Source organism: Rhinopithecus roxellana, chromosome 10 (assembly GCF_007565055.1).
Source record: "Rhinopithecus roxellana isolate Shanxi Qingling chromosome 10, ASM756505v1, whole genome shotgun sequence".
In the NCBI taxonomy this organism is placed as follows: Eukaryota; Metazoa; Chordata; class Mammalia; order Primates; family Cercopithecidae; genus Rhinopithecus; species Rhinopithecus roxellana.
Genome location: NC_044558.1, coordinates 9271211 through 9289517, shown reverse-complemented (window position 1 = coordinate 9289517; position 18307 = coordinate 9271211). Strand labels below are relative to the sequence as shown.

The following is an 18307-nucleotide window of genomic DNA, read 5'->3' as shown; positions in this document are numbered from 1 at the left end:
TTTATTTCCTAGCCAGCCATCAAAGCTGGCATTTAAAAATCCAGCACGGGATTCTAGCCCCGACTCCACATATGAGATCCGAAGAGTCGATCTCTAAGATTCTTCTATTTATCCTGCATGTCTGTGAAAGTTTCATCAACTACCCAGATGGGTGGTTTCATTAGGGGCTGCAGTACTCACCAAGTCACTGGGGCTGCCCTGCTCTTCCCAAACAGAAAGAAAGCGGCCAGTCCCCAGTTACTCAGGACCACCCAGAACAGCCTCAGGGAACTCCCAGTCTGCTCCACAAGCCCCTCTCAGCTCAAGAGAGAGGCTGTGCTGGGCAGGTGGCAGGGAGGGTGGGGTATGAGGCAGTCGCAAAATCCCTGCAAGACCAGGGGCCAGGAAGACTCTCAGAGTTGATGGGCACCCAACTGCCAGCCAGCCCCAGCCCCCATTCTGGAAAACAACCAAAATAGGAAAAATTAAGTGACTCTAACAGAGCGCCAGAAAAATCGCCAAATGTTTAGACCTGAAGAGGCTTCAGTGTCTGCATAGCCTGGTGCTCCTGATTTATACTCAAAGCGACTGTGGCCCAGGGAACTTCGGGGGCTTGTCCAGGGGGTCCCAGAGTGCAGGGCACAGCCAGCCCTCCAGCAGGTGAGTGCTGGGGCGGATGATCCCATTCCAGCACGTGGATCCAGGGGCCTGGAGGGTGTGCACAGGCAGGGGGGCTGAGCCCCAGGAGGGGTGCAGGAGGATGGAGACTTCTGAAAGGAGAGCCAGGGCTGGGGTCACTCAGAACTTCCCCTTTAGTGTGCCCTTCCGCCAGAGGCCTTCCACCACCACTTTGCCAAAACCATCCTCAAGCGTCATGATGGAGAGATGCCCTGGAGCTGATGGCTGGGGAGGCCCAGGATCCCAGGGGTCCTCCTGGGACAAGGACAGGGAAGGCAAACGGCAGGGAGGAGCTCCAGCCCTGCCCCCTCCAGAATTCCGCCTTCCTCACCTGGTGCTATGCTCCCCCTCCTGTCTGTGCCGGTTCCCTCTACACACGTGCCAACAACTACGATGCTTCACAAAACATTTTTCCACGTGTTTTTCATTTAATCTATACAACCCCATGAGATAAGTGCTGTCGTCATCCCTCAATACAAGGAGAACTTGAGGCTCAGAGAGGTTCTGTGACTTGCCCAGGGTCACACAGCAAGGGAGCCACAGAGTCAGGCACTGCCCTAATCAAAGCCCAGGCCCCCATTACCATACTGAAGGTAAGGAAAGAGGGAGGGGGAGTTTTTATTGCCAACTCAAGTCGAGCAGGAAGGCTCTGGAAGCAAAGGGGAGACCCCTTCTTCCCACACCGTCCACCCCAAGGCTGAAAGAGGCAGCTCATCCTCCATGGCCACGCCCTCGATAGCAGCACAGTGGGCTCCCCAGGGAGGGCACCCACAGGCCCCTGGAGAGGTTCTGTAGTGAGGCCCCGGGCCCTGATAACAGGTCGCCTCCTGCCCGCATCCACCAGGACTGAGCTGCTGGCTGCTGGGGGAGCTTTATGTGGCGATGAGGTGGGAGGGTGGGTGGGTGAGAAGCTGAGCCACGAGGAGAAAAGAGGGAAGCTGGAGCCCAAAAAGGGGGCCTGGTGAGGAGGGAGGCGGAGCCCACTTCCTCTCCACAGCCCGCTCACCCGCTCAGCGCACGCACACGCTTAGACACGTGGCCACCTCTGCACACTCCCTTCCACCCCAAGAGGAGGAAAACAACTGCGTTTCAATGGGGAAAAGAGGAGCAGCTGCCTCCAGGGTGGGGGGGAGCTCCCGTCTCTCTAGGCTGGCATGGCTGCCTTTTGCCAGGGCCTGGTGGGCTAAGTCCTGCCCACATGGAGCTGCATGGCGCAGTCACTGGCCTAGAAACCTGTCCGCACACAGCAGCGCCTCAGCGATATGCCCACAGCCCACCTCTCTCTGGGCCCTGCCCCCTCCTGCACTTGGTGCCCTGATCATTCCCCTCAGGTGCTGGGCCGGGTCGCCACGGCGAGCCAGGCACTGAAATCCCTGATGTCCGCCGAGACTGCATCGTTAGGGTCTCCACATCCTCACATCAGTGTTTCCTACAAGCCTCTGCTGGCTGGGCTACAAATGCAATAGAAAGTCTGTCCCAGAAAATGGGCAGTGGGACCCAGAGAATACTGTCAGGGCCGCCACATCACTACCTCCGAGATGTCTCTAGACGCAAGGTGGGGAATTGTGGGCCCTTCGACATCATGGGCAAATTTCTAGAATCAAGGACAACCTTACGTATTGGAAGTTCCTGGAATCAGACTGCAGTTTTAGGTTTCTTAAGATATCTGATGACCGCAGGTGTGATGGGTCATCTTGGCCACGTGGCAGATGTGAGAAGCGAAGCTGGTGGTGAAGTCCCAGGACAACTGACACTGTTGTAATAATTGCCGCACAAGAATCCCGTTGCTTCGTGCAACATTTGACATCAAGACATTCTAACAAAATATGATAGCACATCAGAAAATGTTTGCCCCTTTCTCAGAAGTTTAATCTGCATCTCACCTGCAGACAAGAGTGCTTTGAAATTCAAGTCCGGGGTCAGGGACTGATGAGAATGAAGAAGCCTGGGGTCCTGCAGTAGCCAGCCCCAGTCAGAGCCAGAAAGCTCTGCTTCAATGTGGAGATGAAACTGCCCTCTAAACTGTGCACCTATGGTGGCCTGATTGTTCCAGAAGAAGTGGAGAGAGCAATGCAAGGCAAGCCCTGTGGCCTTCAGGAGCCTCAGGGCTTGCCTTGAGTTGCTGCAGAGAGTCTCAGAAGTGGAGCGTCAGCTGTGAAGCAAGTGAAAGACCCAGAGAGTGGCTGTGCGTGGAGGGTCCGTCGCCTCGCTGCCCAGGCCCACACAGTGGCTCAGCTGTGGCATCTTCCTGAATGGGACTGACTGTCGGCATCCTCTCTGACTCATGCAGACTTACAGAGAGCAATCCAGGATCACCCACCACCCAGTGCTGAAATGCAGCCTATCCTTCCTTCCATTGGAAGGGATCACTGGGCGAGACATGGGTGTTGTGGGCAAGATGCATGCTGCAGCTGACAGACAGGCAGAAACCCCGGTGTCGTAGGGACACTGCAGCCCCGCACTGTTCTGGTGGCCAGAGGCCACGTATGTGTCTGTCCAAGACCCGTGCTGGGGCACGACCATCACAGCAGCTACTTCTCCAAACACGACCCCTGTCCCCACCCTCACCTCAAGTCTTCCAAGGATGTCTTCGCCTGCTTTTATTCCCGTCTCCTATTCCAAGAAAGCGGTAGCGCTCCACCTGCCCCAGCCACAGCTCTTCCCCAGTGACTGAGTTGTCTTTGTTTCCCCAGAAAGTACGGGTGAGCCCACGGTGGTGACGGCAAGCACAGCTGTGGCGGTGACCGTGGACAAGAAGACAGCCATTGCTGCAGGTAGGAGCTGCCCTTGTGGCGCCAAGGCCGGGAAGCTGGGGTCAGTGTCAAAAGCAAGGCATAGATCACAGCAGGAGGCCCCGCACGTGGCCAGGGCCACAGTCCTGCCGGTGAAATGTGGGATGGGCGGAAGTGCACCCTTCCTAAGCCGTTTCATTTGTAAAACGATAAAACTTTAGATGTAAAAGTATTCATGAAGTAAGCAAAGTGAAGCCCAGAGAGGCTAGAGATCTGCACGGCCACCTCGGACAGAGACTGCCGCCCAGCACCCCCGCCACCCCCGCCCACTGCCTCTTCCATACAATATGTTTACTCTATGCAAGCTTCTCTTGAGAAACACTTCCTGCGGGTTAATAGAGCATTACTGAGGCATTCTGTAGCTGAAAGGAAGGCTGGCAGGCAGAGCTGTTTTATTCTAGGCCTTTTATCAATCATCGTCATCATCATAAAGCTAACCAGTCATCATCATCATCATAGAGCTAATATTTACTAAGTATTTACAGTGTGGTAACTTCTTGAAAGCTTTGCTATTGAATAGATGACCTGAAGACCAGCAGCACTGAAATTGCCTGGGCCTCTGTTAGAAACACACAGTCTCGGGTTCCAGCCCATGTCTATTCAACCAGCGTGCACTTCACTGAGGTTCCTACTGATTTGCCTAAACATTAAAGCTTGAGAAAGCTCTTTTGCAATATTAACTTATTTAACCTTTATGAATATTTTAGAGTGTAGGTATCATTGTCAGTGCCTGTGTTATAAATGAGGAGCATAGGCTCAGAACGTTTGGCTCAAAGCGCCCCAGCCAGCGGGGATCGGATGCCATAATCCAGTCCAGACCGGTCTCTTCCCCAAAGTGTTATTCCACCGAGAGGTCTTGCCTCTTTACATAGCAAACAATGGATGCTGATTCCTGTGTCATCCGCTTGCGTGCTCCATCTCCTATTGCCTTGGGGTCTCATATCCTGCTTAAGAGGGAAGTGGGACTGTGACTCGAACCCCTAAGGCATGAGCTCAGTATGTATGTTCAGCATGTGCCAGACACTGTGGAAACTGCCTCCCATGCAGTCCTTGGGGTGACCCAGCGAAGGGGATGGTTTGGGCTCTATTTTACAGCTGAGGAAACGGAGACCCAGAAAAATTACCTGCCCAAAGTCCCATAGCTAGTAATGAATGAGGCTGGGACTTGAATGCAGACCGCCTCTTGTTGGAACCCAGGTTCACTGCCCCGTGCTGCAGTTTGCCATGGCTTATGTGATGAGAGCAACTGTGACCCTCACAAGCTTCTCCTGACTTTCAGTTTCTTAGTGCCGCAGAGTCCTTGGTGTCTCTGCCTGTCTGAGAAAGATCAGGTCCCTGCAATGAAGCCCTCCTTACCCTTGTTTTAGCTTCAGTATCTGGAACCCAGCTGTGTTCTGAAACATTGGGTGATCCAACAGGCACTCGAACTCGGCCGTACTGGCTCCATGAACGCAGCTGTCAGGCACCTGCCTTGTAACTGAGGCCCTGGCCAGGGGAGGACTCTCGCAGCAGGATGGGGACAAAGCAGACAGGGTCAGGGCAAAGGGGATGGAAGGAGCTGGCTGGGCTCTGTCTTCCCACCTCAGGGCACCAGGGCCACTCTGAGTTGGGGTCCTGGGCTGTGTGCCACTCTGGGATAAGTGATGGGGGGAGAACGGCTCCGTCTGACATTGCCGAATCGTCACAGGTAGAAACCCCCGTGTCACTGGTCGTCTGCGATGCAGCCACCTGCAGCCCTTGGAAGGGATTTGTGCCCTCCCAGTTGCTGTGCTTCCCTGGGCCCAGGGCACACTAAACCCAGACGTGATTTCCGGGCCAAACTTTGACCCTGAAATCGTCTCCCTACAGACTGTTCTGTGCTCCCGGCCAAGCCAGTGCCTGTGCTGCTCCCACGTGAAGGGGGCCTTCTCAGCTCCTGTACACCTGGAGGTCTAGGAAAGACAGTGGACAGGAGGTCAGGCTGCTGGCTGTGCTTTCCTGCACTCTCCAATTATTTGATAGCATTTTTAACTCAGAGCTGAATAAGAGCTGAGAGGGGTTGCCATAGAAACAGTGTCCCAGTGCCTCCAGTTTAACTCACTGCAGACAATCGCTCTGACACTCTGGAGTGCGTGAATGCCAGAGGAAAAGAAATGGGGTGCTGGAGACCTGATACTTCAATTACGATTTTTCTTTTGGTCTCCTTCTGTCACTTCCTCTCCCTGGCCTGTGGCTCAGCCTCCCTGATCCTGGGGCCAGCTGGAGCCTGTTGCTGAAGGAGGGGTGGGTGGTGCGTTTGCTGTCCCTGGAAACGGCTGGCACTGTGAGTGTGTGAGCGCCAGGCCTGCCGAGTGTGGTGTCTGTGGTGGGGGCTGTGTAGTGACGATTGTGCACCGAGCTCGAGGGGAAGTTAGGAGACGGGCACTCAGCCCAGCCACGGGGGCAGCGGCGGGCTGCACGTCACTGCCGTGTCTCACGCCACCGGCTCACACAGAAGGGCAGCAGACCAGGAGGGATTGTGTTCATCCCTAAGCAGGCGGTTTATAGACAGCTACTGCAAAATTTCCAGAGATCTAACTTTTGGATCAGGATCTGTTTTCAATTCTCCATGTCCTCCACGCCCTAGGCAAGGCATGAGGTCAAGCCCCAGGACGGAGGGGCTGTAATGGGCAAGGTTTGTCCGGCAGACGGGCGTTCTTCCAGAACGACTTGCAGTGTACACAAGCCCTGCACAGAGGCCCTTCCTGCCGGCCAGGGCTGCAAGAGGTCTCCCCTCCTGAGAGGTTGGCCTCGGTACGGGCCCAGCCTTCAGACCTTTGAGGGCTTCTGTCTGGGAACCATGACATTTGAATTACACACATATGCATGACCGAGACTTGTGCCAGGCAGGCCTGGGAGGGGCCCCGTTCCTGCTTCTGCAGTGGGGCTTGGGAAGACTTGTCTTGGGCCCTGCTGTAATTATTAGGGCTATAGGAGAGCAACATCTTATCACTGCCTGGGGAAGGCGGACACCCTGGCTCTGCCGTGGAGTGGAGCTGAACTCCCGGGGGACCCCGATGGTTCACTTCACTCCAGGGTTTGCTCCTGGCTTGCTGGGTTGTTATCCAAAGGAAGATCCTAGGAAGGAGAAAATTCCACCTCGGCCTCTGAAGACTAATGAACCATATAGCCAAGGAGGGAGGTCTCGGGCGGAGCGTTGACCCCACTCTTCACTGGGGCTTGCCGTGTACTCATAATCCCAGAGGTCTGATGCTCTTCCTCATCCCCTCTACTCGGTGCCTCATTCCCCAATCCTCCAGTCCGTAATTCTGGGGCCCACCTGCTGAGCCCCGTGGAGGGTTCACTCTGCAGGCCCAGAGTGTGGTTTGCTGGTGCCCTAGTAAGCCCTGAATGGGCTCCTCCTCCCCGCCAGCAGCCAGTGAGGCTGAAAGAACTCAGTCATCAGAGGCCCCTCCGACTGCCCTCCCCTCCCACTGTGCGGTGGCATCCTCTGGGCAAACAGTGCCTTCTCGCCACACAAGCCCATCTGTCCTGGCTGCCAGGGCCAATTCATGTCAAGGCTGGGTGGATGAGCAGCACCCACAGGGCACGGCCACAGCGGGCTCCCCAGCTCACCTTCGCACCACAACCTCAGTGCCACCCAGCTAAGCTGCCCTAAGGCTCAAGAAGCTGCCTGTCAGGTCGGGATGGAAGTACCATCCTGGCTCTGCCAGGCCACGAGCTCACTGCCCCCAGCCACAGGGCCTCGCTCTGATCCAGGACTCAGCCTCCGCCCTCTCCCAGTGTTGCCCCAGCCCTGGCCCTGGGCGGGAGGCACCGTCTGTCATCAGAGCTCTACGCATCAGGGTCATGGCCACTGGCACTTTTTCCAGTCTCCTGGGGAGGTGGGGGACAGGAAGCAACTCTCCTGGCACCCAAGTCCCCTTCCCTCCCAATGAAACCAGGAAGTACGTAGGAAAATACAGTCTTTATTGGTCTTCTGAAACAACAAACCAGAAATATAATTTTGCCTTTAAAAATCTTCTGTCTCAGGCTAAAGATACCACCATTGACAATGCCCTCCCCTCCCCCAGTCCCTTTAGAAAATCCCCAGATCTGGTACCAGCCTGCACACCAAAAGAAGAAGGAAGACTGTGGCTGTGGCCAGGGTGGCCTAGGGTCCCAGTAAGTAGCCCATGCCAGGCGTCCTCTGTCCACCTGCCAGGACCGACCTCCTCAAAGGCACTCCTCCAGGCCCCCAGCCCACCTCACTCACCCACTGCCGCACGAGCAGGGAGGCTTAGAGGGGGGCACAGGAGCTAGGCCTGCCAACTCCCTCTGCTCAGACCCTTGGCTTCAGGGTTCTGGCTGGCCTCTTCCTGAGCCCCCATCGAGATTCCATCCAAGAGCCAGAGATGAGCCTGATGCCCCCTGAGCCTGTGAGCCCGACACCTAGATACCCACCGTCATCACACTCTACACCTAGATACCCACCGTCATCACACTCTACACCTAGATACCCACCGTCATCACACTCTACACCTAGATACCCACCGTCATCACACTCTACACCTAGATACCCACCGTCATCACACTCTACACCTAGATACCCACCGTCATCACACTCTACACCTAGATACCCACCGTCATCACACTCTACACCTAGATACCCACCGTCATCACACTCTACACCTAGATACCCACCGTCATCACACTCTACACCTAGATACCCACCGTCATCACACTCTACACCTAGATACCCACCGTCATCACACTCTACACCTAGATACCCACCGTCATCACACTCTGAGGAGGGACGGAGCTGGGGAGGGGGACAAGTAACCTGGAAAACCTGCACTGCCTTGGCAGCAGGTGGCTCCGTCCCAGATAGGCTCCCCACCCACTCTCTGGTTTGGCTCCCGCCTGGGTGCAAGGAAGTGCTCTGGGGAGCCACACTGAGCAGACAAAGCCCGGAACAGAGGCCCCATCCTGGGAGCCTCTGGGTAGCATGTGGCCACCCGCTCCCGCTCCCGGGCTCTGGCTGCGATAAGCTGGCAGACAGCGAGCCTCAGGGGAGCCACCGTGTTCTCTGCCTGCCACCTGCTCTCCCCAGAGGGTGCCACCAATGGCAAAGCACCACCATGTCCCAGCCCTGAAGTCATAGGCCAGGAGTACTGAAGATGGAAGGTGAGAGGCACAGAGTCACGGTGCCAGGCTGCAGGCTGTGGAGGAATCGGTGGGGGCCCCGCAGGGCATGGTGCTGTGATGTGTGTGGGCAGGACCGAGGCAACACCAGTGGTGTGTGGCTGGATTCTCAGGAGGCCGCCATGCACACATGCAGCTGCTCCAGGCCCCTGGGGGGTGTCCCGGGAAAGCCCAGCAGGAGAGGTGTGAGAGAGTTACCATGGTGACAGGCAGTCTGCTCCAGTGGCACCACTTTGGCCCACTTTAAAGGATCTCAAAGGATCCTGGTGTTACTGTTTGAGTTCCTTCTCGCTGTTGACTTGAGAAGATTGCAGTGAGCAAGCGAGCGGCTCTGTGATCTCAGGGAGGCCCCCAGGGAAGAGCGTGTCTCTGCTGTCCGAGTGCTCATAGCCTCCATCTCCATGTGACCGTGTGAGTGTGAGAATGTGAGTGTGTGTGTGTGTGTGTGTATTATTTCAATCCATGTGACGGCACTGGTGATGCAATGGGTGTGTGAGTGAGTAAATCAGTGAATCCAGGAGCATGTGGTCAGTGTGGTCTATAGCAGATCCAGAGGCATGATGGCGTCAGCCAGGGGTGTATGGTGTTTCTGAGTGCTGGGTCCAGATGGCAGGGCTGGTGTGTTTGCACATTGGTACCAACAGTTGTAGAGCTGGGCCAGCTTTCACACTGCAGGGGTGTTAAGAACGTCTTTCTGGCTTAGGAGAGACTCTCAGAAATCTACCTTCATCCCTCAGATCCTTCCCTCCCCGTCCCCTCAATGCAGGTAAGGTGGTACCAGCAAGGTAGGAAGAGTCACCAGCTGTGGCCACCCCAGGGCAGGAAGGGCGACAGGGGAATGCCCAGTCCGGAAGCCTCCTCTTGCACACACCTCCTTGCTTTGCCGTGGCCAAAGCTTAGGGAGATTCTCCCAGATGTTCCAAAGATGTACTGGCTCCAAGAGGAGCATCCACAGGAGCCCCCAGCACGGCGGCTTCCAGGGAGCCTCGAAAGTGCAGGGAGAGAGCCTGCTGTGGCTTGTCTGCTGGAGGGCGGGGAGGAGAGTGGACTGGGGGAGGCAGTGGCCAGCGCTGGGTCAAGGTGGAGGCTGTGGCAAAGCAATGCCGCGTGCTCTCCCCGCACTTCCTACCTGGCCGGGTGGGAGTGGGCGCTCAGGCCACAGAAGAGATCTGCTTCTGGTCCTCGTGCTCGCCCTCGGGGTCCCCCATCAGGGGCTGGCGCTTTTTGAGCTCCCGGTGGTACTTGGCCATGAGGGAGGCGTAGATGCAGCCATAGGCAGCAGCCACCACCATCATGATGCAGACGATGCCGCACACGACCCCTGCGATGATCACCGTGCCCATGGCTCGCCTCACACTCGCCGGCCGGTGCCTCTGCTTCTGTGGGCAGGCTGTGCCGGGCTCCGGCTCTGGCTCAGCCCCGGGCTTGGGCTTAGCAGGCTCTGGACTGGCCTTGGTGCAGGGTGGCCCAGGAATATCCAGCCCAGCTGAGCTATTCTCGTCCTCCAGCTGGGAGCAGTAGTTGAACATCTCCATGGGGACCATCCGCATGTCCTTCCCCCTCAGCTCCTTGGGCAGGGTGCAGGCAAGCTGGTCCAAGCGCCCCCCTGCATGCAGGAGAGAGAAAGAGGGGCTGACCAGGCATCCAGAACCTGCACTCCCTCTCCCCATCCCCAGCTCCCCAAAACGGAAGCCCCAGAAGGTAGTTTTTATCAGCAATGTAGTCAATCCTGGAATCGCCATCTATAGAAGAGGAAGCGGAGGAGGGAAAACAGCATTGATTGAGCCAAGTCCACAGTGAATTACGTATATCGTGCCATTTCATCCTCACAGGAGCCATGTGAAATGGATATTGTCTTTATTCCCATTTTATAGAGAAGCTCGCAGCCGCTTTCATCCGGCCTGTCCTCTCCGGGGCCAAACTGACCCACAGAGTAAGGCAGTGCTAACACCGGGAGGTGCCCAGGAAAGGGCTGTCATTGCAGAAAGCTGAGTGTCCCTGCCACACTGTCTGCCCCTGAATCTGCCTTCTGATCACCTGTCTGCGAGCCCAGGATACTGTTCTCAACACAGCATCTTATCCTTCTAGGGTTCTTACATCTCACTCAAAGGACAAAAGTCAAAACCGCCTGCCTCTGCCACTGCCCCTTCATGCAAGACCTTTTGGTTGCCTAAGAATGGGCAGCTCCCTTTTTGGTGTAGGGAGGAAAAGAGTTGGCAGGAATGTTCTCCTTTTCCTCCTTAGGAGCAATCCAATGGCCCCATCAGTGCCCCAACCACAGCCCTGTGAGTACAAAGGCAACTGGAGGGGGAATCCTGGAGGCACATGAGGCCAAGGAGAGGAGGCTGGTGCTGATGAGGAGGTGTGGGTACATGGGCGCCCAGGCTCGCCAAGACGTCTTCATGATGGTGGTGGAGCCTGGCTCAGACATAGGGAGACACAGATGCAGGACAGGGGTGGGGTGAGAGAGAGGGTGGCTGAGGACAACAATCCGCCTAGACGTCCCCTAGAAAGTGGAAGCTGGATTCTGACCCTCTTTCAGCTTCCAGTGAAATCTAGATGCAGGCACTAGACCCCTGCTGAAGAGACGCGGGCTGCAGCCACTCCGTCACTGGCAGCTCTCTCTGCAGCCCGTCTGCTGCAAGTCTCCTCATACAGTAGGCATCAATCTTTCCCTGGGATGCCAATGGAAATATTCCAGGATTTTGTTTTTAAGAAATGCAAGGTTGAAAGCAATTCTGCTATTGAAAAAGTCTGAAAAATGCACATTCTCCTGGCATGCCTTTTTGTGCTGGGAATTCAGTTCCTGACGACCATAGCAGAGGAGGGTCTGAAGACACCTGGCCTAGTAGTTCCGCTATGCGGCTGACACCTGGGTGGCCTGCAGCAAACCTCACATCCCAGGAACATGTATCAGTACTGCCTGGGGATGCAGAGCTGAGTGCTGATGGGGGTGCAGCCTCATTTCCCTGCTCAGAAGACCCAAAGTTGAATCCTGGCTGCGTCATCTTGTGAAAATTATTTAATTTATTTAATTACTTATGAGTTTTAGTTTTCTTAGCTGTAAAATAAGAAGGTCTATCTCAATTAGTTGCTGTAAGGATTAAAATCATGTACATGAAAAGACATTGGTAAACTGGAAACTATACAAATAATAATCATTATTTCCCCCTCATGAAAATGGGAGAAATTATCATAGTGACTAACATTTTGTGGCACTTTATAGTATGTAAAACATTTTTAATTAACTAACACAGAAGAATTTCACGGAAATAATTGAAATTGTGGCTGGAGATGAAATGAAAGTGGTAAGACTTTAACAAAAAGCATTGGCATTATTTTCACTGCTTAAATATTGATTCATCAGCTCAGCAGACATTCATTGAGCATGTACTTTGTGCTGGGCACCAAATGGCGTTTCAAGTCCACTTAGTATTTGATTCTTACCAGGAAGTGAACAGATAAATGAACGTTTTATTGGGGACTCACTTTGTGCTGGGCACCTCTCAAGCCGCATGTCATGCATTACCGCATTTCATCCTCACAATGACCCTATGAAATAGATACTGTTTCCTTCCCACTTTACAGTGCCACAGTGAGAGGGTAACCAGCTTTCTCAAGATCACACAGCTAGCAGGTGGCAGAGCCGAAATTCAAGGGCAGATCTGGCCCTTCTCACCACCGTCTTGCGCACCCTCCTTTCCCATGTCATGTGACCATATCATAGGTCATTACAGCACTTTCCCACATTAAAGAAAAGGGGACGGGAAGAAAGTAAAACCTAACTCATTTGACTTCTTAAAGTCTGGATGACAAAACTTCTTGGGAGAGGAAGTTGGCACTGTCACCAAAAGGAAGCTGTGGTTTTACTGAGGATTCATTCTATTCCCCTCTCGTGTAAGGGTAGGTGTTTAAGAGATGGCTGTATTCTTCAGAAGAAGAGCTGTTTTTCTCCCTTCTTCTACCACACCGGGGAAGCCCACAGGCAAACCTGGTGGGATACAAAGTCCAGGTGTCTTTACTTCCCTTATGTAACCTACGAAAGGGAGATCCAGTTCTGTGAGTCCTCCTAGGAGAAAGCGGGGAGGTAGCTTGGGGAGGGGATGCAGAGCAGGGAGGGGAGGGTGGGGGTGGAGGGAGCAGCACCAGCCTCTCTCCCACTGGCAGGAAGGGTGATGGCTCATCTGAGGGGAGGCTTGTGACTTTTCTAGCCGAGCTGGCACAGAGGCAGGGTCGCCCCCTTCTTTCCCCTGGCCTGCTCTCTGAGTCAGCACCCAGCCGCCAGGAGGAAAGTGTGGGGCCAGAGGTGATTGTCCCGATCCCTGGGGCCCCAGCGGGCCGGCTGTGCTCACCTCGATAGGAGAACCACTCCATCCAGTGTTTGAACTCACGGAGGTTACAGTCACACTCCCAGGGGTTATCTCCCACCTGCAGCAGCTGCAGGTTCGCTAGGGGTTCAAATGTCAGCCGGTCCAGGTTCTGCAGACGGTTGGAGCGAAGCGAGAGGGAACGCAGAGCCAGGAGGCCGTCAAAAAGGCCAGAGGGCAGCTGGGCCAGGCCGTTGATGGACAGGTCCAGGTGGCGGAGGAGCGGTGCGTGTCGTAGCAGGTCCCTGTCCAGGGTCCTGATGCTGTTATTGCGTAGCTGCAGCTCAGTCAGATTCGTCAGGTCCCCGAAAATGGAGTGGGGCAGCTGGTCCAGGAAGTTGTTGGACAGGTCCAGCCGCTGCAGGCTAGACAGGTTGGCGAAAGCCCAGCTTGGCAGGGCACTCAGCTTATTGTTCAAGAGCAAGAGGGTTCGGGTGGCCGCGGGCACATCTGGGGGCACCGTGGTGAGGCCTAGGCCACTGCAGTCCACCTCCAGGCTGCGGCTATCACACTTGCAGGAGAAAGGGCAGGTGGGGAGGGCCTCCACAGCATACAGGGCGACCCAGCAGGTGATCCCTTGATGGGGAGGACAGATGGGAGAAAGAAAGCAACAGGCCAGGTCACTACCTCCTGCTTCTCTTCCCTCCTTTCCAGCTCATATCATAACAAGCTCTTGGCTTTATCTCCTTTGGCACAAGCCACAATCAAGGCATAAACATTTATTAGCCACATAAAAGGATAACAAATCCAAAGCCACTTCCATAGTAATGGACATCACACAGTGTCTGCAGGGCGCCCTGCCTTGCCACACATCTGGCAGAGCAATCACTTGAGTGGAGAATGACCCTGCAGACTCAGCCAGAGCCCAGAGGACAAGCCATGCTGGTGCACAGTGATAGGAAGCCTGCAGGGCCTCCCACAGTCATCTCCTGGGGAGCTTGGGTCCTACAGACACCATGGATGTTGACACAATACAGGAGAAAAGGTTGTCAGAGAAACCTGCTCCCATGCCCTCTCCCAGTGTCACTGCTGGGACAAAGTCTCTCCTTCCCATGGAAAATGGCCAGGCTGCTGGCTCCTCCCCTCTGTGGCCCACCCCACCTCTGGAGCTGCCCTAAAGACAAGCTGTATGTGGAAAGGCGAGCGCACGAAACAGCACTCTCAGCCCTGTCCTGCACAGCTTCCCACGTGCTGTTAGGTCTCCATGAACCCCACACCCAAGATGACGCCAGCAACTTGGCATGAGGGTTTAGAGCCCAGGCTGTGCTCCACTGTGGGAGTGACAGGCTAAGATGCACAAACCCACTTCAACATTGACAAATCATAGGGCCCAGGACGCATTTCACATTGACTCCCACCCTAACACCATCCAGGCTCTCAGCCTGGGCTTCTGTTCCTAGGGGCTACAGGGCAGCATTCCTCCACAATGGCCTGATTAACAGAATTCCTTTCCCGGTCCCATCTTTTGCCCAAGACTCTTCTTCTACGTAGCGAGCATGGGGTCCTGTGTGTAGGGCTGGGAGAAGTGACTCTCAGGGAACAATCACATCAGAGCCGTGCCCTTCCGTTGTGGAGCAGCCCTTCCCAACAGCGGCCTCAAGAACTCCTAAGTGTCCTCCTGAGTAGCTGGGAAGCCTGCTCATCGTGAAAGGGAACTGGGAAGAGCTCAAAATAGTTCAGTCCCACCAGGTCAGCCCAGCCAAGGTCAGTTCCACACAGACTAGAGAAAAGACTCCAGCCAGAGAAGTAATGGAGAAGTTCAGACCCAGCTCACAGCCCATCGGTCCATCCCCGCCCTGGGGCCTGGGACCTGAGACCTGGGGCCTGGCTGTCCCAGGTCGGGGTGGACCAATGGGCCGTGAGCTGGGTCTGAACAGCCTTAAGTCTTGTCCAACAGGGGTCTGGGTGTCTGGTGTCCCAAAGGGTGGAACTTGAAGGAAGAGGATGAGACTCTCCCCTTCTCCTGCCTGGAGGATTGATGACAGCTGAGAGCTGACACGTGGCTAGATCTGGCCTAGGCCTCCCTGCAGCCTAACAGCGAGCCTCCCTGTTCTTGGTGAGAAGTGAGCACAGGCACAGCCATGGAAGCCACTGGAGACCCTTTTTCTGGCCATCTTGGGTTACCTCATGTCACCGCTCACCTCTCACCCCTCTGAACCTATCTGCTATCAGATCAGCCAGCCCCACACCACCACACCAAGCCGTCTGAGAATCAGCATTCTTCAGACTTGACTTTCCCCAGGGGAAAAAAAAAAATCCAATCCATTCAACTTCCCTCTCAAAAGGGTCTGCATCGCCAGAAGCCACTCGCCCCTCCCAGGGAAGGGCCTGACAGCAGGCCGAGAGCCGCGGCAGAAGAGCAACTCCCTGCCTCCCCACCGCCCTGGAGACCAGGGTGGCATAAAAGCTCCAGTGACAAGAAAACATAATCCCGTACTACGAGGTGTTGAGTGATTCTAGAATGAGGTTGAAAGGAGATCTGAGTCACTCGGGGGCCAGCCTCTCTCGCACGGTGAATAATTCAGGCTGCCTGTGTTGTGGGGCCCTGGATCACAGGGCTGGCCACAGCGGGAAGTCAGGCGGAATGCCGTCCCCATCCCGCGGGACCTTTTCCTCCCTGCCACTGTGTAGCCTTGGGCAGACCAGCCCTTGTTGACCTTGTCCCTTTGCCACATATAAAGAGAATTCTCAGGGCTCCTTTCACCCTGACAGCTGCCTGGCGTTGCCTTCATTCACACTTCCTCCCCTTTTTGGTAAATGGAGGGCTCAGTCTGCCTATATGCAGGAGGGGTTGGACCCACTCCCCAAAGTCTCTTCCAGCACCGCCTCCCAAGAGCCCACCAGGTCCTCTACTGAGAGTTGGGAAAGCGGAGGCATAAGGAGCATAAGAGATATCTCCAAGCTGACCCAGCTCCTGGCCGAGGCCAGTCAACGGGGCAGTTCCCCATGGGAGCAAAAGGGCTCGCCACAGTCTGTGAAACACAGGCCGACAAGCTCAGACTGACAAGCTCAGGCACCCGTGAGGCTGTTTAAGACTCAGCAGGCCTGCATTCCAGCAGAGCTCTTCTCTTATCGGGGACCCCAGCAAGGTCACAGAGACTTACCTGGGGGAGGTAGAACAACTGTCGAGGCCTCCAACTCCAGGTCTAACCAATCAGCACTCAGCGGTGACTCTGACTGGTAGAGACGCTGTCACCAGGTGTGACCCTGGCTTCCCAGAACGTAGCCTCGGGTATCCCAGGAAGATCTGGCCTAGGCCTCCCTGCAGCCTGAGTGTTGCTAAGGCCCCATATGGTGCTACCTAAAGTCACCTCGGCACCCCCACCCCACCCGCACCCTCCTCCAGGGCCAGGGGTGTACTCACAGGAGACCTGCCTCCACTGCAGGGCGAGCCTGCCCCTCTGCTCAGGGCTGCTGCCCGGCGCCAGCATGGTGAGGCCCACGGCTCTCTGGGCCCTGTCGCTCTGGGGAGAGAGGAGCCCCTGGGTGCACCGCCCGTCAGTCCTGAGGGAGGGAGGAGCACTGAGCGCAGGCCGGCGCAGGAGCCCCGTTCCAGCCCAGGGGTTAGGGAGAGGGCCCGGGTGTCTCTTTACACTCCTCATGCCCTCTCCTGTACCTCTCAGTTATGATTCCCTGCGTGGGGGAAGAAGAGGAGCCAGGGAGCTGAAGGAGAGGAGCCGGGAAGCCTTCAACCCCCTGGGGTGGGGGCGGGACAGGCTTCGGCATTCCAGGAGCCCGAGGGTCAGGCACAGCGCTGCAGGGCTGGGGGCGCACCCGAGTGCCCACCCAGCCTCCTCTGCCTTCTTGTTGATCACTCAAATGTTTTCATGACAACCTGGTCTCCCATCTGGGCATTCCTTGAGTTATAGGTGGAGAAACTGAGTTGTCTCTGCAAGGTGAGCAGAGTAGGGTCACAGGCCACAGCTGTCACCTGTCCCTGGAGGCGCCCCTCACCTGGGTCCCAGTTTCTCCAGCCCCACCACAGCTCACCATGGCCCCAGGGAGGCAGGGGCCAGGCCCTTGGCAGCTGCAGTCGCGTACGGTGTGAGCCACTGGACGGCCTGCCGCTTCCCCCTGCACCACCGCCGCCCGCGCAGAGGTGAACAGCAGCGCTCTGTCTTCCGCCAGCCGGGCTATAATAAGACTCATCAGCTCAGGGGTTCATGCTGCGGCAGCTGCTAGGAAGAGACGGGGACACAGAGGAGAGGTGAGATCTCAGAGCAGGGGCGCTGAGGCAGCCGGGGTGCAGGAGCAGGCTTCCTTCTGAGGGGACAAGGGAGCACTTACCCTTTCTAGGGTCTGCCCCCCAGTGTCTCCCAACTGGGACACAGGATGTGTGCTGGGGTCTCCACTTCCTTCCAGATGGGAGGCCCAGGCTGCCAGCCCATCAGAGACGGGGACAGGGTACTGGTATGTGTTTACCTGCTGCAGCTGGCAGGGGCGGGGACGGGTGGGGAAGGAGGGAGGATGCCCACACCCCTCTCCTTCGCCCTCCACGGGCTCCCTGCGTCAGCCCACAGCTCCAGGCGGCTCCAGCCTCTGACCTTCCTTGGTTGCCAGATTTGTCCCTGGGTGACTCCGGGTTGCAGCCTGCCTCTCCCTGCCCCCATGGGCCTACATAATTCTGGGAGCCCAGGAGACAATATCAGAGTGAAAAAGACAGGCCCGGAGGTAGATGGAGTTGCCAGGAAGCATCAGTGCTGAGCCCAGAATCTCTGCCTGTTTGTGCAGGTTTCCACTCGGGCGTTAGGGTCCTGCTGCAAACCCTGTTGCCCCCGTCTTCTCCCCTCAGCCCCCTCAGCCCCTCCCTCCTTGGGTGCTCCTTAGGCAGCCACAGCAGTGCCCAGTTAGAACAGGACAGTCAGCTCTGACTCGACTCGGCTGCCCTCTCAGCTGCCTTTCCTCCCCCTCCCCCACACAGTAAGGGTGCCAGTCCGCCAAGGGCCCCGCAGGCGCTGGCAGAGGGGTCACAAGACTGGGCACAAGTGTGGGATTGCAGGCAGCCCGGGACCCCCCACGATGTAGCCTTCGGGAGGACCCACGTCCCTGGCATGAGGGGTGGAGGAGGCCCTGAGGGTGGCGATGTCATGGTTCTCTAACCACTGTCTCAAGGCCAGGCCCAAGTGGGCTCCTGGTGCCAGTTGGCAGGGGTGGGGGCTCTGGGTTCAAATCTCTGGCCAGTTCTTTAAACAAACTGCTTAAACCCTCTGGGCCTCAGCTTCTTTATGTCTAGAAATGGTGACCGCAATACCTGCTTGGTGGAATTTCTATGAGGATCAGTCTAGTGAAGGGAAGAGAGTTGCCACACTCAGTGCACATCCCCATGGA

At 56.2% G+C, this 18307-nt stretch overlaps 2 protein-coding genes across 2 annotated transcripts in view; one reads left to right on the top strand and one right to left on the bottom strand.

Annotated features, from left to right (window-relative positions):
• The window catches only part of CACNA2D4 (calcium voltage-gated channel auxiliary subunit alpha2delta 4), a 130605-nt gene that overhangs the window by 79238 nt on the left and 33060 nt on the right, over positions 1–18307 (top strand). The window contains exon 26 of the mRNA XM_010363565.2: positions 3351–3431. Coding sequence (XP_010361867.1) covers positions 3351–3431 — 81 coding nt within the window. The remainder of the gene's footprint in view (positions 1–3350; positions 3432–18307) is intronic.
• On the bottom strand, positions 7381–16454 carry LRTM2 (leucine rich repeats and transmembrane domains 2). Its single transcript, XM_030938866.1, has 4 exons — positions 16344–16454; positions 12965–13555; positions 8190–10218; positions 7381–7859 (listed from the first exon to the last, which is right to left on the bottom strand). The coding sequence occupies exons 1-3, from the start codon at positions 16408–16410 to the stop codon at positions 9764–9766; spliced, it is 1113 nt and encodes a 370-aa protein (XP_030794726.1). The 5' UTR covers positions 16411–16454; the 3' UTR covers positions 7381–7859; positions 8190–9763.